The 24,085-nt window shown below is 32.6% G+C and overlaps 1 protein-coding gene across 4 annotated transcripts; it reads right to left on the bottom strand.

Annotated features, from left to right (window-relative positions):
- Positions 1-953: 953 nt before the first annotated feature.
- LOC128545874 (universal stress protein in QAH/OAS sulfhydrylase 3'region-like) lies at positions 954-22,826 on the bottom strand. 4 transcript variants are annotated; one of them, XM_053519250.1, is made up of 5 exons: positions 22,642-22,826; positions 14,705-15,038; positions 13,906-13,986; positions 3,046-3,215; positions 954-1,869 (listed from the first exon to the last, which is right to left on the bottom strand). In XM_053519250.1, the coding sequence occupies exons 2-5, from the start codon at positions 14,769-14,771 to the stop codon at positions 1,642-1,644; spliced, it is 546 nt and encodes a 181-aa protein (XP_053375225.1). In that variant the 5' UTR covers positions 14,772-15,038; positions 22,642-22,826; the 3' UTR covers positions 954-1,641. The 4 variants fall into 4 exon arrangements, with proteins under 4 accessions (XP_053375225.1, XP_053375224.1, XP_053375226.1 ...); XM_053519249.1 differs by lacking the exon at positions 22,642-22,826 and adding an exon at positions 17,441-17,764; XM_053519251.1 differs by lacking the exon at positions 22,642-22,826 and adding an exon at positions 17,441-17,754 and having other exon boundaries at positions 3,109-3,215.
- Positions 22,827-24,085: the final 1,259 nt, after the last annotated feature.

Here is a 24,085-nt window from a genome sequence, read left to right as displayed (position 1 = left end):
ATTCCCATTAGTAAGTACTGAGATACTAGCTTACATACAAACCTTAACCAAAAATTTCTAAGTCAAAAAAGGGGCATAATTTTGTAAAAAAGCAAAATAGAGTTATGAAACCTGTGCAATGTAGGTCAGTTCATCACAGTGAATAAGTGTGTGAAGTTTCAATCCATTCCCACAAGTGGTTACTGAGTTACCAGCTTACATACAAAACCTTAACCAAAAATTTCTAAGTCGAAAAAGGGGCATAATTTTGTAAAAAAGCAAAATAGAGTTATGGAACCTGTGCAATGTAAGTCAGTTTGTCACAGTGAAGTGTGTGAAGTTTCAATCCATTCCCACAAGTGGTTACTGAGATACCAGCTTATATACAAAACCTTAACCAAAATCGGGACGAGGACGCGGACGCCGACGCCGGCGCGGACGCCGACGCATGGGCGAGTCCAATAGCTCTACTATTCTATGAATAGTCGAGCTAAAAAAGGGTAAAAACAACTTTCCGACACAATGTAATCTAACTATATCTAAGGACTCAAATGTTTGTTGTGTTCATTTTCGTGCCTTTAATCTTTATCACGTATATCGAGGGAAATAAATTAGGTCATCATCTGTTCGCGTTAGGCAAGAGTTAATGAAGATGTCCGATTAGTCCGATTATTGAAATTGCGTGAAAACGATTGCTTAAACAGACGACTATGTTGGGGTTATACAGTATCATAAATCTCCTTAGATTATTTGTGTGTTTAAATGTTGTTTATTTTGTATTGAAGATAACCTTCAGCTGAAGCAAACTTAAACTGAAACTGTATTACTTGATTAAACTTGATTTATAAAGGGATATATTCAATTACGTTGTATATTAATTTTAAAACATAAATAATGTCATTACGGGACATTTCGATTACACAATGAAAATATCAACATGAGGCAAAAAGAGTACACAAATAAGGAACAGAACGAAACGTAGCATCCTTTCTATTTCTACTACTTTTTAATCGTTAAATATTCAGTAAGAAAATGCCTGTGTTATTCCTACTTAAACGATTTTATTCAATTTTCCAGATGTAGTAGATGCTCCAGTTTTAAATAAAATAATCAAAGCATAAGGGCTTAAACATCAATTAGAGTACTTTTTATACTTTTAATGTTCTTGGAAAACACTTGCATATCAACTAAAGTTTCATACTAGTTTTTGTCCAGATTCCTAACTGTAACTCGAGGATTCAGAATTCCCGTTTAATTGGTTTATGTCAATAAGATTACGCACAATTATAAAACATAATATGGTTAAGATGTCCTATAAATTAATATTAAAGTCATACTTGTACTCATTGTGTTTCGATTTATACTTCTCGTGTTGGTACCTGAAATGAATCGATTTTTCCTTTTATACCATTAAGCATGTTCAAAGAAATATTCCTTAAGAACGTTGTTACAATGGTAATTGGTTTAATCGTCTAACATGAGTGTCTCTATGTTTTCAATCTCGTGTTCATAGAACATACAAGATGTTGTTCTTCACATACTCAAAATATTCCTTTTAATTTTGCCGTCTGTTATTGGCAACAGAACAAACATCCTTTAATACCATTATGAAAATCCAGATGCAACGTCACACTGTGACCGTTTTGAGATTAATGAAAATTGTTAAGAATGGTGTTCACTTGAATGTTTGATATGCGGTCTATGCCTACATATAAGAACTGGAATATCCGAATGGTGTAAGCAATAATCACTGACACTTCCGGTAAATGTTCTTCTAATCAAACCCATTCCTCTGGTTCCCAGTATCAACATTGATGCCTCTTCTTCTTTTGCAGCCTCTACAATAGCTTCCCCTGGTTTCCCGCACTGCTGCTTGACGTGACCACGTAACTGTAAATAAATTGTAAAAGTACATAAATTGGGAAAATATGACTGATATTTTAAAGTTATAGTGTCTCTCATGGTGCTACAAAAAGGAATTACGGTTTTGTAAGTTAACATTTGTTCAATATCATTATTATTATATAATTTTACATATTGACTTTACTCAGATACCTATATACCAACATGGCACCATCATGGTTTGCAAAAACCTATTTCAATACGACAACTGCTCCTTCTCATATGATTAATGACCCCCTTTCTAACAAATAAATAGATTTTATTCTATATCCATTTTATTTATCCAATCGTGAACGTTCATTTGCAACACGTGATCGTACAATATATTACCCGAAACGAGTGAAAATGTTCCGAATGTAAAACGGGTAAAGTAGGCGCTCTGTGATGCTTTTTGAAACCAGGAAGGCAGAAATACAATCTTTAATTTAAACTAAAATAAAACAGATATAGAATAAAAAGGTTCTTTAACATTGAACTGAAAATACGAGATATATTTGGACTCGTACCCAGCTTGGAAAACCATATTGGACTCGCCTAGCGGCTCGTGCAATCTGGTTTTCTCAGCTTGGTACTCGTCCAAATATATCTCCGTATTGTGCAATACAATGTTAAACAATCTAATAATTAACATGTAGGCTTGACGCATTAAATCGACGCAATTGAGGTAATGTTTAAACAAACCAAAGTCCCATTTTCCGTTTTCTTATGAATACATTAAATTCAACAACAATAAGGTTTGCAGAGAGAACAATGCTATGGCATTTTGTTTCATTTGTATATTAATCTCGGAAAAATATATTATGCGTATGCGAAAATGTTCTTTAACGTTAAAAGGTGTTTCATATTTTACAGTTTGTTTGTTTAATGATTTTTACGCTAATGGTTTTTAACCTTCTTTTAGACCCCAAGAAAAACAGTGTGCTAAATATAATTAAGCACGTCATTTTAACTGATTAAGATCTTGAACATTAAACCTATAACTTATAATGTGGACGTTGAAATAATCTTGCCCTGCGTGTTTGGAGATACAATATCATTAAAGTAAATTAAGAGCGTATGTAACGGAAGGAAAACACTCAAGTATATAAATGATGGGGTAATTATACTGCATTACCCAGATTTTTTTCAGATAAAACATATATAAAAAAGAATGAAAATAATTACATTCATACACATACACGCATGTACACAATTTACAGGAAAAAAACCTGGTAAATGAAGTCTTACGTTACATTCTTTCATTTTCATGGAATACTTCTCTACAAGGTCGCTAACTCTTTCCTCATTATCTTTCAGAAGATCAGACACAATGTTTGGATCCGTCAACAATGATGCTACAAGCAAACGATATAATCATTATCTTTGAATACAGTTATATTATATGTCTACACTCGACAAAACATATAAATGACAAACTGTATAGCTATGTATACACAAATCGCTTGAATAATCGTCCGGATATTTTGTTAAACTGTTTGGTTATTTAAAATTTCAAATAGTTAGCCCAAGGCAGACAATGGAGCAGTAATATTCCATCATGTCCGATTATATAGACATATATATATATTGTGTAATTTGTCTATCTAATCGATATTATACAAGCCTTTTATAGTCTTATTTAATATGAAAATGCACTTTCATGCAAGAAATTGAAATAAGTTATGAAACTCAAAATAAGTAGCACTAGATAATTTGCATGTAATTTCATATACAGTCGTCCAAATTTAAAATAGATAAATTTGAAACTCCAAAGGTCGCTCAACACGACCAAAATAAAAATGATGCAGGTTCGGTTTGATTGAGCCTGTTCATGGACTGTTGTGGAATGTCATGCTACCGCCCATGCCATCTATTCCAGGATTAAGCAGAACTCAATATTTACACATGTTACAAGTACCAAAAACAATTTAGAAAAGTTCGAGTCGTTGCACAATGCACACTGCTACACTAGTATGCAATTCCAAGAAAAGCAGCATATGGTCCACAGTTAAGACAAATCGACTTGACGTTATCGTTATAACATTGAGCAGGATTAAACAAACAGGACTTTAAAAAGGAGACATGAGGAAACAGAGGCTGCATATCACAGAAACTGTCAAAAGACATAATTAAACCGCAGGTACCATATCCAAGTGGTGATTATACAATACTCAAAGATATGTCAAGAGCTTTTGACAAACTGCGCAAGAGAGCTTTAAGAATTGCCTTTCATGGGATCTTTCATTTGTTCCGTCAGACACAATTCTGACAGGTTAAGATATTCAAAGGGTCAACTAGTCCCGTCGGATTCTAATTAGACGGGCATGGACATTTCTACTGTGACGGGAAATCAGTATGATTTGATCCCTAGATGTTCAAACTGCAACGGGCTTAGGTATTTAATGAAGACGGTTTATACTGCGGTGTCTGAAACCCTGCTCGTGCAGGATGTTCCTTTAGATAAAACTGAGGAGAAACTATTAATAGTTAATAACATTAATCCCTTTTATATGTGTAGTAAAATAATTATCAGCGCAAGATAAATATAGATCAAAGGGGTATCAATGTTCTGTATCAATACAGACAACTCTGTAAATGCGATAAGTAGGTTTCAAAAGAAAGTGTGGCGTCCTATTTTAAAAGTACTGAACACCAAACATGCTGTGTATAGCATAGCATGTTATGATAAAGCAGATGTGGACAAAGAAGGCAATGTTACATTATCAATTATTTCAGTTTTCCAGTATATTACAGTAACATTAACTGCCTTCGTAGATAACATCTTAATTATATTTATTTTACAAAATGTAATTATAAAGTCCAAAGGTTATGGCAATACTTACAGAATATATGAATAATTTGATTTTGTGAAAATTGTTGGGTAAAGTCATATTCATATTCATACTGCCAGAGGTCATGAATTTCGAATGGCATTGAACACATCAGTTAGTATTAATATGTTTAGTGAACATTATGATCCCATGTAAATACTACGTAGTAATAATACAGATGATGTGAGAGTTTAAATGCATCTTTAAAGGCATTGAATGGATTCGAATGAACACTTTGCAAATTATTGTGTCGAAACGCCCATTAACATGTTGTTGAATTTAGAATTGTTATACTGTTTTATAACATTCCGCTTTCTACGTTACTTACTGAGTAGGTGGACCCAAATAAATTTTATAAGATATCTTGTGTATTAAGCAATATTAAGGTATGTGAGAAGCAATATAACAAAAAACTTTCCAACTGAAACTAATCGATACCATATGCACTTTGATTTTTAAAAGTAAACGAAATATATAAAAGTGTAAATGCCTTTACCTTTTTCTTTAAATTAAATCATTTATTTATTCTGTTGAGTTTAACGTCGCATCGACACAATTATAGATGATATGGCGATTTTCCAGAACAGACTCAATCAAACCGAGTCTGCAATTTTCACTCTTTCCCTTGTTCTCGGTGCTTCGAGGGATCTACTTTCTAGACTTTTATTTACTTCACAACAGCGGGTGATAAGTACTGTGTGGTGGCCATAAAAAGTCGCCTTGACTTCATACTTCATCTCAGTCTTATTATATTTTCTGGTCCTTCGGGATCATTGATTTCAACTCATTTAGATTTGCAGATTGAATACTGTTTTAGCCAGTGCTAGGGGAGAGGTGGGTGAGCAGTGTTGACTTTTCCATTGCTGCTCATGAACAGACTCAATCAAACCGAGTCTGCAATTTTCACTGTTTGACTTGTTCTCGGTGCTTCCGAGGGATCTACTTTCCAGATTTTATTTCCAGTTTTCATGCTGGGGGGAGACCCCGGGTGCCCCTCAGTGCATTATTTCATCACAAGCGGGCACCTGGGTAGAACCACGGATCTTTTGTAAGCCAGTTGGATGGCTTCCTTACTTGAAGAATTCAGCGCCCCGGGTGAGACTCGCACCCACATCGATAAGGGGCAAGTGATTTGAAGCCAGCAACCTTAACCATTCGGCCACGGAGGTCCTTTAAATTAATTGCTTTCCTTTATCAAGTTCTAAATACAATGTAGTCCTATTAGTCTAATATTAGCTCTTCATTTATAGATGGAATAAAAGCTGATGATACTGACTGAACGGACTATTTATAACAAAGTCTTAATGATGATGGCTAGACTTCCTGTTTCTTTTGATGAATACATTGATTAAGTGAACAGATTGGGTCTCTAATAAATGTCAGTCCAACAAGACAAATGGCAACATTTCCTCCTAGTCGGATAAAACATAACACATTCTACTTTGTCATAAACCAAAATTAGAAAGACATTAAGAGAAGTCTATTATTGTGTTCTTACTTTAATATAATGGAAGCTTTTAGCAGCAAATGAATATCGGGTCTTATATTCCGCAAGCTAGGTAATTGAGACTAAATTACTATATTTAACATTAAATAAGTATGTGGCGGCAATTAGTCAGAAAATATTGCATTGTTTGTATACAGTCAATACTGAACAACCAGTCATGAGACATCATACTATATTTTATGTACCCTGACAGTATATAAAAATGTCTTAAGACAGACAGCACAAAATATCAGTAACGACAAAGAAAATATAGTCTACTAAGCAATAACTCTAATATTTCCCTAAAAAGGGGTTATCTTAAAAAGAGTGTATGCATAATGTCTTGTATACACTATACGGTACAAATTCTTTCAGAACCAGAAATGTAAAGTTTTGTTCTTCATATCTGGTTCTAAAATTTCTAAAATTACTATACAGTTAATGACTAGTGAGCCAATAGATATTATATATATGATTTGATATTTTAGGCAAAAAGTTATACCGACCGAAATTCTTTTTATCTTTCTTTTTTGTAGATATAAGCTCGTATTATATGCACGTGTATGTTAGCTGTTACATAAGTTTTACTGTAATTGTGAATTGTTCTTTTCCTCTAATTTGGAGATAGTAAAACTGATAAAGATGCAATAAAACGTATACATTTATTATTATACTTTTATATCAAATACAAAGCAGCGTTTCCAGGAGTTAGTTAAATACAGAGTGAAAATGTTAATGAATACAACTGAATGTCTGTTATTATTTTTGCATTATACTTCGTTATTGCTTACGCATTTTGTAAATCTCTTTGACATAAGTGACAGAGGATATGTTTGGTCCAAATGCAATTTTGGTCGATTTTTTGCTTATCTGTCTAATTGACATTTTGCGGCTAAAAATCTGCATCAGTATCAATCGTTGGAATGCTGAAATTGTCACTTTCTTGCCACTTTCTAAACACCATTTTTGAAATGTTTATCAAAATTAAGGCAAACTACGAGGGGTGTTCCAAATATAATGTCATTTGTGTTTTATTTCGCGGAAATCGTGTCATGTGTACACAAAACCACCTCGTGTCGATAGAACGATCACTGAATCGTAACACAGGTAAATATCGCGCTCACACGTTCACTGACTTTGGTACAGTGTACATTGCTTTATTGCGTATTCATTACACTTACATGTCTCATAGGACTATTTGTGTAGAATTCTTCACGTGAGGAAGCCATCCAGCTGGCTTACGGAAGGTCGGTGGTTCTACCCAGGTGCCCGCTCGTGATGAAATATGCACGGAGGGGCACCTGGGGTCTTCCTCCACCATTAAAAGCTGGAAAGTCGCCATATGACCTAAAACTGTGTCGGTGCGACAATAAACCCAACAAAATAAATAAAATAAATAGGACTATTTGTAGGTGGGTAGCTAAATTTAGGACCGGACAGCAGCAACTCAAAGATGCTGCTTGCACAGATCGTCCTGCAACAACTACGTCGAAAGGTAACATCGAAAAAATCCTCAATTTGCTAAAAAAGGATGCCCGATTCACCGTAGGGCAATTGGCCCGACTGACAAACTTGTCGTTAGCACGAGTACATGGAATTTTGAAGAAACACCTAAAACTTAGAAAAATAAATGCAAGATGGATACCCCATTTGTTAACAGATGAACAAAAGAGGACCCGTGTAACAATGGCAAAAAAACTTCTGAACATGTACCTAAAATACAGCAAAAAGGTTTTTGATAAATTAAATATACATGTAGTTACTGGTAATGGAACCTGGATTTATCATTTTGAACCAAAGCGGAAGTATTCCAACCGAATTTGGAGAGACGCCCAAGTATTGCCAAACGAATACGAACGGTGAAGAAGGTTTTGTATGTATTTTTTTCACTCATAAGGGTCCAATCATTCAAATTCCGGTACCAAAAGGCAGTACGGTCATAGGAAAATGCTATAAAAAATTGTTCTATGAAAATTGAAGAACTACTACAAAAGTCGCCGCCCCAAAACAGGACTTAAGTACCTCCGACTTTTGCATGATAATGCACCCGCTCACAAGGCACGCATTGTGACCGAGTTTTTGGAGTCAGAGGTTACCGTCCTTCCACACCCTCCGTTTTCGCCAGACCTGACCCCCCTGCGACTATTTTCTGTTTCCCAAACTTAAATATCATCTGTTTGGAAAGAGATACAAATCGAAAAATGCCCTTGGATCTGCTGTTTATCAGTATCTGATGGGTGTTCCCACAGAAGAGTATGAAGAGTATGAACAATGCTTCCAAAAGAGGATTGACCGGCTCAAAAGGTGTATTCAGGCTGACGGAGAGTATTTTCAAGGGCAGAGCAAGTTAAAATGATCAGAACATTTGCGGTATAGGAGAACCGATGCAAGTGACATTACTTTTGGAACACCCCTCGTATCTTAACAAAAACAATATCAAGATCTAGACAACATCGAAAAAAACAGCATGCAGTTAGTGAAATCTATTTCTTACTATTTCTTCCGTTGTTCTCGTCAGTATCAGTACAAATATTTCTAAAAATATAGTTTCCACGGCAACACAGTTGGTAAAACCAAATTTAATAGTCCCTTGATAAATCAAGTAATAACTTGCATCAAGAACGCGAAATAAACAAACAATTAAGTTTTTCTAGTTCAGACATGTTCTTAGCCAATTGTTGTTATACGCAGTTTTATTAGTATTCTTTTTTTACAAAACTTCAGCTTTCTTTGGATATCGTGTTAACAGTTCAAAACCTGGACATTTATCTTGATATTACAAATACCTTCTTCATTTATATTTGTTTTTCTTACTATAACAAAGACATACACTTCTTATGTGAAAAATACGACATTGTGTGAGAAATAAGACATAATTCAGGCGAATATAATATTATGTCTGTAGAAATACATAATTTCAAGATATACTGGTTACAGCGTTAAGTTTATGAAATAACTTAATGTTGAAACGTTTAAACTTGAAACCTTACGTCAAATATTATTGATTTTAAAACCAATAGGTATTGTTTAAAATTAAATTAACGAAACCAAATATTCAATTTACTGAGGTCAACGTATTCGTCATTTTACCGAAATCGAAGCTAGTGTTAAGTTAATAAGATTATTACATATTAGGATATAATAGCTTTCATACTACAGTTTTATACAATATGTACGTTCTTCATAAAGGTGTTCCACTCACAAATGATGTGCAGAAAAAATACATTTTATGTGTAAAGAAATTAATTTTCTTTAAGATATAGAGGAATACAGGAATCATGGTCAAATGAACTGAAAGCAACTTTTACAAGAAGAACTTCTGACACACAAAAAAAAAGATTGAACCTCCCAAGGTCGCTCAGCAACTACATTCCAAGCAAAACATTCAACCTGCTTTGTACAGTATTATGTTGGAATTGACATCATAAATGAGACGTTTATTTAAGGGATTGAAACAAACAACAAACATGTTTCACTTGCTTCTGATCATGTCACTAAATAAATATGGACGTTATTTGATGTGACTAATCACTGATTGATTTTGTTCTTGTCTGGCATCAAAGTTTTAAAGTTATAAAGTCTCCCTAAACACTGCTTCTACTAATTAGTGTCAAAACTGCTTTTATGAAAGGAGTTCAATAAAAAAAAAACTTTGCTTCTTGATGGACTGGGTTAAATTACGGTCTACGGCAAAGAGAATATAAAATGAATGAATTTTACGATTTCAGATTGTCAAACTTCTCATTTCAAGGTTAGTTTAACAAAATATATGCTAATACAGTCAATATCAATCCACCCTAAGTATTTGTTAACCTGCAAATACGCGAACTGTCATTTTCCATATCTTCGAGATAAATCGTCAGATAATTGTCTCTGTTATTTTTTTCTGCTCTGTCTTCTTTGAAAGTTGATACAAAGGGCGATATATTAACCATTATTGGATAAAGGAACGAAAGGGCAAAATACGGAACTGTTAAGTACATACTTGATGAATACTCCTTCCATCGTGCCGAAAAAGATTATTATTGAGAACAAAATGCATTTAAAGATATCTGCTGATTTAATTTCTGTGACATAAGTATAATCAAGCTTTTCTTCAAAGACGTGACGACGTATTTGGACCCAAAATGTCATGATGCGTCACAATTATCATTCATTCAATTTAATCATCGAAACCATTGCTTAATAAGAATGACAAGATTGTATTTATTTCAATCCAAAAGTGTTCCTTAAAAAATAAGTAATCTAATACTGGATCTTACTTCTAAATTGACTGCATAAACTGATGACAACAAATGATCAACTAAATATGAAACTGTTTGTAATCTTTACATACCAAATATACTGAAAAATAAAGAAACTTGAAATATGACAAGAAAAAAGTACAGAATGTATGAAATGATGCAGATAAAACGCATTTGTTTGTACAACATAAAACAAAATCTTTTGAAATCAATACATTCTGGTTGTTTAAGCCTGATACCGAAATGTAGATAAAACTGACAGCTGGCTGAGAATCAAATTTGATTTAAAACTCAGCAATATCTTCTGAGTTGAAGACTTGCATCAAATGAAATCTTTGACTGAAACGTGTCAGAAGAATTAGTCATTATAACTGCAGCAACAGGGATGGTGAGTTGCATAGAGTAATTATAACAGAAACGATACCAAACAACTGAAATAATGTTGAAAAACGGCGTTAAACCCAAAACAAACAAATAAGCAATTGCTAAGCAATACCCTATTACATATATATCGCATTCCATTGCACGGCATATTAAATTAGTCGCTCCAACCGTTCATACAATGAAAACGATTTCAGAACTGCCCCTTATTTATACCTCTTTACACCAGTCTCGGACTGACAAAAACGGTTGTATATCTTTATAGGCTGGTGCTAGACAATGGAAGTGAGAAAACTGCCTAATAACCGTTTACTGAATGTTCCCAATATTTAAGCCGAGCGTTTAGACTGTCTCTAGACACCTCAGGTGAAGTTGCAGGTCTAACCGTTCCTCAGAAAGTAATCCTACCTATGAATCCTTTTTCCTTGCATCGTCATAAATCACAAATTGAATATAAATGTCTAAAACTTACATCTACCCACGCAAAAACACGAGTCATTACTTAACACTTAAGCTAGTGAAATCTTGCGTAAAGGAACAGGCTAGCTACTAGATTGCAATATAATGACGCCAATTTTAAGAAAAGAACCTTTATTCTAAGCGGAGGAAGCTAGTTTCAGGGAGGATTGAGCTAATACTTTTAACCTCTTTCCATTGCGAAATAAACTTTAGAAGAAGTAGAAATGTATTCTATTTAGTACCGGATCAGTGCCAGGTGTAACAGACTGCACATAGTAAATGTGGTTATTTAAAATATGTGTTGCGGTGAAATTTGAGATATCGGCTTTGGTACTTTTACTTTGTTTATTAATGTTCGAACCTTTTAGCCTATTGTCTAATACGGTCATATGTTTAGATTATCTTAAGAAATTATTTTATACATATGGTTTTGTCGTCAACCTCAGCGAAGATTCTTATACACTTGCAAATAAAACTGCTTTTAATCTATTTTGGCATGTTTTTTATTATGCGATGGAGCAATGAATTTTAGCATTTTGTTTCGAAGAATTTGTTACGTATTTGATTCTGTTTATTTGTTATGCGCATTCTTACACGAACTTCGAAAGTCACTTGAGAACGTTGAATCAATTCATTACAATCAAACTTCTGTTGATACCTGTAAGGAAAAGCTATGTTTATCGTGTAGTTGATATAACGCCACATGCTTCGCAATAACAACATCTATCATAACATGCTTACAAAAGATGAAGTTTTCCAGTTATACACATGCTTGATTTGTGTCAATATGTAGGCAAGATAAAATATAAAAACTTGTGAAACGAGACAGGAACATACACACGTATGCGCCAAAGTTACAAAAACGCCGCTAAGTGATAAAGAATCGCGGTTTTGACGACGCCAGAGGGTACTCAGGGAGAACGCTTTTTAGATAAGACTTCGACAAAGATACAGAGGAGACTAGAATGACAAGACTTATACTATTAGGTCAAATGTCAATTATGCTGCTCAAATACTTTCCAGCAGACACAGTATCGATATCATTGTTTAAGTTATATCACATACGTATAAAGCAAATTGAGATTTGAGGATGCAGGGTATATCACTAGGTGAATTGTGTTACTTAATAGTATGAGAATTAGTTATACACCTATTTTACTTCAAACCTACATACATGTATACCATCTAAGGAGGTCAGAATTAGGATTAGTTCGAATATTATCATCGGTTAATTAACACTTATTGTGTTCTCACTGGGCGTTGAACCTTTAGCCTGCTGGCGGCAAGTGATTCTGCCTTTGCGACCAGTACAAACCAAGATCAGCCTGCACTGTTTCCTATTCAGACTGTAATTTTCAGTGAACGCCCCTTTAAATAATGAATGTTTTTTTTTTTTGCTCATATTGAATGAATGAATGACTTGTCCATTTTAGAAATTTAGCAGGCTAAAGGTTAATGTGTTGCATGTTTTTTTTTTTATTTTATTATCTATCCTAGTTGCTCAAGTAAGATATTTCAAAATCAGTAAAAATTTGATTCACATACTTATGATTCGCGTTTAAAATAACATGTTTCCCCGAAAGGCACTTAAATGCTAGTTTGTAAAATTATCATTAATCAACCAAGAAGAATGAAAAGAAAGAAATTCCGAAGCTAGATTTAGTGTTAACACTTGTTATTTGGTTCAGATTATTGAAATATCCAGACATCTCAGACGAAACACTTAGCTGTATAAATGCTTTCATGTTTAAAGGAGTTATTATAACATTTTCTGAAAGTCAGTTAAACATGCATTTCTAAAAGGGATCTAGCTATGGATCATTTTGTTCCGTAAAATTAACTCAGACAAAAATACAAATATACGAAAAATAACAAATACTATGAAAAGTTGCTAAAATGTGATTGACCAGCTTTTGTACGTTATTATAGATATGTTAAAAGCATATAACATTTCTTCCGGCTTACTATACAGTAAATTGTCACTGAACAAAAGATAATATCAGTGTTTTGAGTTTAGGTGCGCAGGAGTTTTATATATAACGATACACATCTGAACTATGAATTTATCGAAGGGAAAGTTATTAACTGATTTTACTTTGATTCGAAAAATGACTATGATCTTCAGCTTTGACGACATTCCCCAAATGTTGCCCGTTTTGTGAGGTTTTCTTTTCTAGAGTGTTGCTATGACGTTTGGCGTCATGACATAATTATTACGTACAAGCAGTGACTTTGTTGCATAATAACACATAGTTTCAGTTTAATAAGAAAATAAATCAGGTCGTGTTAGAATGGACTATGATATCAATATGTATTGTTCTGAATGCAATTTTTTTGTATATCAACTAGCACTATTTCGCCAGGTTAAACAAACAAAAAGTTTAGCATAGTCAATAAGACTTACCTGGTCCGACTTTTGAAAGCGAAGAAACAAAACCATAATGTTAAATGCCAGACTGCTTCGTTACTATTTCAAGTTTCAAGATTTTTTTCGTTTTTTTTTAATTAGCGTTATAAAAGTTATATATTGTATAGATTTTTATTCAGTTTAACAATTACTGAAATAAATTAATTTCACATCTTACATCCAATCTTATTATTATGTAAATCTGCTTCAAAACATATTTCTGCTATCTATACTTACAGGTTGACAATACGTTGCTGTATTCAGGGACATGAACAAGAACTATCCGATCTCCTTCTCTGTGTACATTTTTCACGTAAACTGAAACAGACAGATAAGAATTATTAATGAAATATGCACGAAAATATCGTGCTTCACTTCTATAAAGACGTTATCACCTAAACAAGAAGTAAGTACATGAAGAATGTGGTACTCCTTTTGCAAAAAAAGAATCCTATAACATTGAATTAATATAGTAATAAATGTGTACTAATATAAGTCATATTGCCATTAAAAACATTGAATGTCCGGTACATGTATTTGTAACTGAGAAAAATGTTCGCCTTTCATTCTGCATGCCTCTGGTATCTTAATATATCTCAATGCTAGAACACTTCCTCGTATATGTTTAACATGAACACGTAGTATACTTGCATTACACACTGTATAGATTGATTTAAGCTTTATTTTAGAAAAACAATAAGAGTAATATTGTGTCATTCTACAATTTTTAATGATATATCCAATAAAGACAATGTTCATTCTACGGGCTTAATGATTAAGTAGACTTTTATTGGAGCAGCTCAACTTGATCATTTAACTCGTATGTGAATTTATCATTTTTTAATATTACGTTCCTTTTTGTTTAATTATTAAAAGATATACTAAAGTATTGTTACTTTTACGTTTGTAATAAAAGCTACCATTTACATGTAACTTTCTGTCTAAACGTCTAAAGTCACTTTTTTGTTCACTTATCATTTCAAATGTTTAAATTAAATTAAATTAAACTAAATTGAATTAAATTAAATATACTTACAGTCAAAAGCGAATTCTGAATGAAAACTGTCGTCTATTGCAATAACAACTGTCCTGTGTACTGACATGGTAGTTTTATTACTCCAAAATTCCAGCGAGCCAAAGAGTACATTCAATGTATCATGAACTGAACTTTGTTTTCGTGCACGAGGCACTATTCATAATATTATAACAGTTGTAACTCAGTTATAACAAGATGAGCGAAACGTTATAACATAATTGTAATGAAGCGTTCAGTTATTCTAAGAACAGTTCCAAGTTAGAAAGAAACATATTCTACACACGCTGCTCGGTTTTGTGAATGGTTTCTTTACTCAGCCTGTGTGTCTATTTTGCTGAAAATAAAAAAGGTGTTGATTAAAATGTATTTCAAGAAACTCCAGCATTGTGAATTGCCAATACGTAATACTTTCTCTCTATGAGAAGTGGTTTGTGTTTGACATTTCTAATAGCTAATTATACTAGAAATTGGTGTATATCTTAAACTCTCATTATACACAAATTTTAAGAATATTAAGGTTTCATTTTCTTTATATCAAACATAATAAAAATATTCTGTTTTTGTAACAAAACAAATGTGTGTTATGCGAGTTACTCCGTGATATATGTAATTCTAATTTCTAATTTTCATTCGATTGAAAACGTAAACGTCATGTTCACATGATACATTAGGTATTATCACATACTCAATGTAATTTTCCTTTGAGTTACAATGGAACTGGAAACATCACTGACGTTTCAATTCAATATTGGATGCGTGACGTCATTTTAATGTACTAATTCCGCCGGCTGAGATAATGCTCTTTCCTCTACATTCCTTCTAAATGCAACTGCTAGAGCAATTTTTCCGACAAATGCAAATGTGCACTTCATTCCTCTATTAATTTTAACATCTTGTTATGATCATGATTACGGTCATTGTAGGATAAAGCGCACTCTGTATTCGTAGTCAAAAGTAAAGGTGAGTTAATGAAATGTTGACGATATATTTTTTAAAAATCAGTTTGGTTTCTATTTTCGATCATGATATTGGCCAGGTTGGCGTATTGTATTATACATTATGCCTTTTTTGTCAAAGAAAATGTTATTAAAATAATGGGTAGGGGATCTGTGTTTTGACCAGTTATATCTTGCGGTTTTCTTAGAGTGTACGTTATTTTATTACTTACTAAAAAGATTAGCTTTTTACCCTGCCCTCCGATCTTTCAATTGCATGTCAGTTTAGTTTCAAAATACGGCAAATATCAAAATTCGGCATCATTATATTAAAACTAAACAATCCATTTGTAGAATGCAGTTGTATTTACTACCCAACGTTTCGGTGGAAAGATTGTATATCGTTTCAGAATAAAATCAAGGAGGAAATTGCACGAGCATATGTGACAGGAAAACAAATATATTTTCCAAAGCCTTTAAGAGAAATAGATTTCCCAAGAAATACTTCTACGTTTTCCTTTTAAACAGGCATTTTGCGAATATGATTCATTGTCTTTGATAGCAGTTACTAGCAGATTAACTCTTGGCAAATGAATCAGCTGCTGAAAATTCTAGGAAAACTATTTCAGTAAACATATTTTATTAAACATCCTTTGATTATTGCCGATTAGGCCGAAGCAGGTGCTACTGAGGATAAACGTTTATCTTAGATTTATCGTTTGTATCGATTTTCGAAAATATGAATGTTACGTTTGATATTGCGTTTTTCTCAGAGTTTACTTTATATTATTACTTACTGAGACAACACATATAATTACATTTTTACCTTGAATACTTTCCTTCTTCTAATTTCATGTCAGTTTAGTGTCAGAAAACGGCAAATATCAAAATTCGATCAGGTATAAAGAAATATCAGCATATTTATACACACAATCCTAATTCAAAATACACACAATTTCATGTGAAAATTGGTATATCACTTAGAAATTTGAAATCAATGAAGAAAATTGTCTTAGCACACGTAAAAAGAACAACAACAACAAAAACAACAACATTTTTTCAAAGCGATTTTCAAAAAAAAATGAATTTCCCAGGAAATACCCCAGGCCTTAAGTGAGCGTGATGCATTGTCGTTGACAACAATTACTTGTCAAATAAAGCATTTACTGAAAATTCTCGGAACACTGTTCCAGTAACGTCATTTTTGATTTACTTAAATTCAATAAACATCCTTTGATGATAGCAGATTAGACAGCAGCAGGTGTTGCCTTCTCTACAATTCTTGTCAAGGATAACCGTTTATCTTTTATTGATCTTTTGTATTGATTTTCGAGAAAATGAATGTTACGTTTGTTTTGCTTAGAGAGTTAGACATCAATTATTTATTATTCTACACAGGTGAAGATTTCAACTGGTAATTACCTTTTTTGGAAATGTTTCAAGAAGAATTCGTTTATTTATAAGGAAGCAACTTCTGAAATAAGAACTCTATGTGCCGGTATTGATATTTTTATCATATAATGACAAAAGATATGTCTTGAAACTGTTGTTTACACATAAAGACGACAATTTTGAATTGAACCACACTGTCTAGCTGGTAGGTCGAAGAAAGTATTAATGACCACTTCAACAATTTGTCAATGGAAATAGGAGAAAATCAGTCAATATATTTAGAGACTTACTTAACCAGCTCTTGTGAATGTACTTAGTACTTTGGTACATTTATTTGTTCTAATCTACTTGCCCTGCATATCTATTAAATCAGCGTACTAATATATACATGTCATAAAATACTAATTACCTTCTTTACAAGTTGAACAATATCCAATAAATATTTATACTGTTGTATTCATTACTCCATTGAACAAACAATCAAGTCCGCATCTCGCATCATAACATTTGTACTAGAGCAAAAATGTGAGTATCAGAAAAACCTTTAAGTGCATAGACTCGCTACTTTGCTATAAGGTAATGATTATTCGCTCTGTAATCGCTAGGAATTAGGCACTGAATAATGTCTACCTGTAAACAGATTATCCAGCTTTTAATTAAAACAAACATATGTTGAACAGACATTATTGGAAACGTTCATCAGTGCTATTAGCTTACAGTTTGTAACGTACACTGTTTGTGCTACACTAACTCTGTTTTCAGTGCACTGATGATCTCTCGTCATGGTCCACCTGAATCTTATTAGTTTGCAAATACAGGTTTCAGCATGGAGGGCATTGGAAAACGGACATACCTATTAGTCGGCCGCACAATTTTCATACACTCACTTACTATTAGTGTCTGTAAGTGAGTGTATTCACACGTATATATAGATGTGATAGATATAACAATCCGTAAATTGAAACTGATCAGGGTTTTGCGTAATTTAAAGAAAATAACCTTATTTTTATACCTTTTTTGTCTTCAAGATTTAACTTTAGACTTGCAAAATTTAGTATTGAACTAAAAACTAACTGTCAGTAGCACAAACTGCGTGCCAGCCACTCATGTAACAATATCCTTTATATATCATGTTATCAGTACAGACACAGACATTTTGATTTGGCTTTATACGAGATGATGAGAATAAATCTGGAAAAATAACAACTTGCACATGCATCAAAGTTTGATAATGAAACTTTATTTGTTATCTTTATCCAAATTGTATTTTCAAGATTATATATTAAGTTAATATCTATTTTCAAGAGACAATTCAGAACTGATAGTCAGTCTAATTTTGAATTTAATCTTGAAGTTCTAGTAAAATTAGCTATTAAAATTTCAACTTCAACCTCAGATGAAATCTGTTCAGTGAACATGGGGCCAGATTAATAGTAACTACCTGCATATTTATCAACTCAGGGTACAATAATATATTTACAGTGCAAGCTTTGTTTTCCTACATAAGTTATTACCTTCCAATAAGAAAACGTCAGTCAGACTGCCCTTAATTTCAAACTCATTTTCTATGTAATAAAAAACGTCGCTGCAAACCCAGCAAAGGCACTTGTCCGCAACTAAATAAACGCAATACCCGGTTCAATTTAAAAGGACTGCACCGGTCGAAATGGAAACTGAATGCCGTTTACTAAGGACAATATGAATTCATTGACAATCCTTTCTAAATCCAATTGCTAGAGCTATGTTACCCAACAAATGCAAACATGTAAGCCTTCCGTTTAGTTTAACATCTCGTTCTCATTCTGAGAAGACACATATAATTCTTTTTACCTCAAATGCATTCTTATCTGTCAAATACGTTTCAATTTAGTTTCAATTTGTTTTAAATTTTAAAGTCTATAAAGTAAGTTGCATTAGTATATTTAAAGAAACAACTACGTTTTCCAAAGTGTGTTAAAGAAATAAATTTCCCAGGAAATATCCCTAGGTTTTTCTTTTAAACATGTCATTTGCGAGCGTGATACATTGCCTTTGATAGCAATTGCTAGCAGGATAACTCCTGGCAAATAAAACAGTAACTGAAACTTCTCGGAAGACTATTCCAGTTACGTCAATTTCGATTCAATAAACATCATAAAATTTTGCAGATTAGACCGCTGCAGGTGATGCCTTCTGTACAATTCTTGCTAAAGATAAACGTTTATCTTTAATTGATATTTTCTATCGATTTTCGAGAAACTGATTGTTTCGTTTCCTATGGCTAAAGACTAGGACATCAATTATTAACGAAGCTTTCAGTTGGAAGTTGGCTTTAGAAATATTTGTTTTTAAAATGGGGTTTAAAATTGTGTTCTTTATTTATTAGTTAGCAATTTTGTAAATGACTATATATACCGTTATTAATAGTTTTAATTATCTATTTATATAATAGTAATTTATGTTTTGAAATTATTGCGTATACATGAAGACGCCATTTCTAAAATCATCTGCTATGTCTAATTGGTAGGTTGAAAAAGGATGTATAATCAGGCTCGTCAGAAGACTTTTACGTAAAAGAGGAGACAACCAGTATACCTACAAAAGCACAACAAATCAGATAGAGTCGTAACATTTGTTCCAATCAACTCGGCGTATACACAACTGGATGCACATGCCATTAAACGGGTCATGAAATTGGCCTTAATTTTTTCAAAGGTTTTTAACAGAGTTTTAAAAGGTCACCATTAAAATTCACCCATTACTTCTTACTATTTAATGGGGTTTTCATGACCATAATTTTAATGCCATACATTAAAAATGACTTCGATGGCCATAAAAAGCTGCTTAAAATAAACCATTAAAATAAGTTAACAGGCTCGTTAAAACTCCATGAAAAATTTTAACTGGCATGAAATAAATGTGCCATTAAAAATTACCCCTTAATTCCCCATTAATTAGTAAGAACTAATGGGGCCATTAATTTTTTTTAATACTCTGTAAATGGCCGTTAAATATTAAAAAATTGATTAATGGTCTCATTAAATATGTCAGATTCAATTTTAATGGGTTTATAATATTTTAATTGTATATCAAATTAAGGGTCAAGAAAATTAGCTTTCAGAATTAGACATCTTAAGGTAATCAACTTCATATTAATATTTGCCGTATTGATTTAAATTACGTATTGCTACACATGTAATAGTATCTATACATAGGTACTGTTTTGTAAAATGCTAGAAGAATATTTGTTTCTTCTTTTTTCTCTTATTATTTTGTAATGTAAACACATGTAACAGCCTCGTACAAACATTTGTTATATTGTATCCTTATTCTGTCATATGTTCATATGAAATAAGAAAATAAATGGATATTGTATTGTATTGAGTTGTACTGAGAAGGGTACCGGTTTAATAGATCAAGTGACCATGTGGGTAGTTTTAACTATTCAACATTATAATATTGACAAACATTCTGACCAAGTTTTTATTGGCACAGACATTAGGCATCAGGTGTATTCAAAAAGCAACTGTTGATGACAATGTCAGCGCACAATGGGCAATCATAATTTAGCTCTACTTCAGTATTTTGTGCTCACATGCATGCACTGTACAACTAAGAGCAAATGTTTGAGGGATTGCATCACAAGTAGCTTCTCCCATCTCCAATTAAGCGTACCACACTCTTTTATTCGTTGAAACAAAGAATTGATTGATCTGCCCATGCCCCAAATGAATTTAAATCAGGCTGTAAATCTTCACCATTATGTGTACTGTTCACTTTTCTATTAACCTTAGTTTCTACTCAAGAATTTGAAAATCTAAACTAGTCTGAACACATTTTATAATGTAAATTCCTTACCCCACCCATTTTCTTATACAAATGCTGATTATTTGGACAAGAAAAACAAAGAACAGAAAAAGTGGCATGCATCAATACGTATTTACCCTTACCAAAATATTGTAGATTGATGTTATCAAATAAATTAATACGTTTCCATCCGAATTCATTGAAATAAATCCAATTTTTGTAGGAACACAATTTGCCAAACATCTGAAAAAAATGGCGTAACTGCATCAAGGGGAAATAACTTCAATGCAACTAAATATAACATCATCATATATTATAGACGATGTGTGCATAGTATGTATTTATTGTGATTAAAGTCCATTTTAGAACAATATGAGACTGGAATTATAAGCATTCAATAGGAGAGCAAGCCAAAAACCAAAAAGAAAATATGTACGAATCACATTTTACAGAATTTAGGATTTAATGGGCATTACATTGCTGTTAAGGGCCATTAAGTTTACTCTTAAATGAAATCGTACACAACCTGAACATTTAGTGGGTATTAAATCAAATTTAAGGGCCATGAATAATCCTGTTAAATTAAAAAAATACAGAATTTCACTATTTTTTCAAAACCATTAACTATTTTAGCTACCAAACTAAATTTTTAATGGCATGATTCATGGTTAAAAATGGGTGTTTTAATGGTATTTTAACATGTAACCCATTAATTTTGTGAAACCTGTTAAATAAAGTGATGCAAGAATTAATGGGGTTAATTAACGGTTTTTCCTATTTTAATGGATATTTTACAGGGTTTTAAACCATGTTTAATGGTATGTGCATCCAGTAGTGATAGTAATAGACATATCATACAAAGCATTTAATGGTTCATAATAGCTTTGTTGGTAATATTTATGTTTTTAATCCTTTTTCAGATAATTGTTCTCTCTAATACTAAAGAAAGGTCTGAATATTGCTAAACATAACAGATAGTATTATTGGATCCATTCCTGCACGGATATAACAAAATAAGCTCATGTACTGTAATAAAAGTAGTGCTTTTTAACAATGTAAAATATGCAAAATAATATTATCTATTTGGACAGCAGTTTCATCATAAAATATAAAAGTATCATGGAACATATCGTACACAAGTTATGAAAAATTATGTTAGTACGTTCCTGTTTTAGGAAAAAATTAGATAATGAAAAATAGTTACTACAGGTTTCCAGATTTCAATGATTGTATAGTACTAAAATTTTAATGCATACATGAGAAGTAGCCTTTTCTGAGTGTGCTATCTTGCAGTAAAATATCAATTTTATTATTTACCTACATAAATTCTGTCAACAATATAATTTGTATTTAACAAGAAAATGTGAACAGTCAGACATAAAATAATTCCGTATTGTACCTTTTGTATTGTATGCTGCCGGACTATTTTCGTAAAATATGAATGACCAGGTACAGTTCTATAAATAGCGCACACAAGAACTTCACTCATTTCTATTTGAACATCGACAAACTTTTAAGATTTCGTTCGATAACAAAATAACAATCAAAAAAGGTGGAGGTATATAATTAAAGGGTCATTACAACAGTAGCTAGACCTAAGATTTGTATTCGGCACTCTTGTGTTTTGCAAGGACGGATCACATTCGGCATTTGCGCGCCTCATGCGATTCTATCTTGCAAAATCCACTAAAGACGAATACAGCATCCTATGTCGAGCTACTGTTATAACCCTATTATGATATTACGCGTCTGCTAAAATTAACATATTTTTATTACAATAACTTGTTGAATCATAACCCCTTTTCAATAAGTATCATTAATTACCTTCTTGATAAGTTGAAAAATATCCAGTCAATATTTATAATGCTGTATTCCTTATTCCATTGGACAAACAATCGGGCCTGCAACTCACACTCGCAGCAAAACATTTATACTAGAGCGAAATATGAGTATCAGAAAAACTTTTACTTTTAAAAACTCGCTAATTTGCTATAATATAGTGGCATCCGCTCAGTAACGGAATTAGGCACCGAAAATATCTATCTGTAAACAGATTATCCACTTTGCAGTTAAAATAAACATATGTTCAACAGTCATTACAGAAAGTATTCACCAGTGCTCGTGGCTTACAACTTTTAATGTAAATTGTTTATGCTACTTTCTTTTTGTTTCCATGCACTGATGGTCCTTCGGCATGGTTCACATATAAAAAACCTACGACGTAAGTATAAGTGCTTTTGATTGGGTCGGGATTTTTAAGGTTCAGCATGCAGAACATTGAAATTTGTACATACTTGTAACCGGCAACATGTTTTCATACACTCATTTAAAATAATTCTACTGTTTTGCACTACACAAATTTATATAAATGATAAATACTACTAAAAAGGTTTGTCTGGGATATGGTGTTGTATGTTATACAGAAAATAATGTCACACGTGTTTGATGCAGTTTTAATGTCTTTTTGTCTTCTTTTACTAGTATAAGCTTAATGTCCGGCAAATCATAAAATGTGTTTTCATGAAAGTATGTAGTATACAAGTTATCTATTAATCAAACTAGATCAAATAATTATGAATTCTCATGCTTTAAAAGATCAAACATTATACAAATGAGTTTTCCACATAATTTAGTTTTAAAAAATCAGGTATCAAGAGTGACAAATTAACGTTGCTTGCTCAAGCAAAATGTATGAGAATAGTGACTCGTGGCTTTTCTATCAGTAATTGTTTGTTTGTTGGAATTGTTTCCATCTACGACCATTAAAATTGTCTGTAGAAGTTTGCTGCAACTACATGAAATACTTCAATAACCTTCTTGATATACATTTAATACATTCAATACTAAATCAAACGACACACTTCAATAAATTTCAAATACCTAAATACTATACTAAGTTCAATGTAAACATAATGCTCATATTATAAAGGCCTCGACATTTACCCCTATAATAACAGAAGATCACGTACTAACAAAGTGCAAAAAATATACGATAAGAGTGTCGGCTTTATTTTCCTGACAAATATACTTCATATGGTTTTCAAATGTATGGCTTTCTGCACACGAGCAGGCCAAGTTAAGAACATACTACATTACCTAATGCCTAAATTGTCTATACGATCTCTTTAGTTTATCCATCTAGAAAACTTGAAGATCGGATTTCAAGAGTATTCCAAGTCTGGAGGCTATATTCCTATCAGAGTTTAGACTAGATGCCGTCTTTGTATACGCGATGAATACACTTTAGGCACCTTTAAGCAACACTAAA

This window comes from Mercenaria mercenaria, chromosome 12, assembly GCF_021730395.1.
Source record: "Mercenaria mercenaria strain notata chromosome 12, MADL_Memer_1, whole genome shotgun sequence".
Classification (NCBI taxonomy): domain Eukaryota; kingdom Metazoa; phylum Mollusca; class Bivalvia; order Venerida; family Veneridae; genus Mercenaria; species Mercenaria mercenaria.
Note: the sequence above shows the minus strand (reverse complement) of the source record. Positions and strands in the feature narration are given on the sequence as shown.

Coding starts and splice junctions, on each gene's coding strand:
- LOC128545874 (XM_053519250.1), bottom strand. CDS start 14,771: ATGTCAGTACACAGGACAGTTGTTATTGCAATAGACGACAGTTTTCAT. Junction 13,987..14,704: donor TTCAGAATTCGCTTTTGACT/GTAAGTATATTT, acceptor TGTCTGTTTCAG/TTTACGTGAAAAATGTACAC. Junction 1,870..3,045: donor ATGCGTGTATGTGTATGAAT/GTAATTATTTTC, acceptor ATTTATTTACAG/TTACGTGGTCACGTCAAGCA.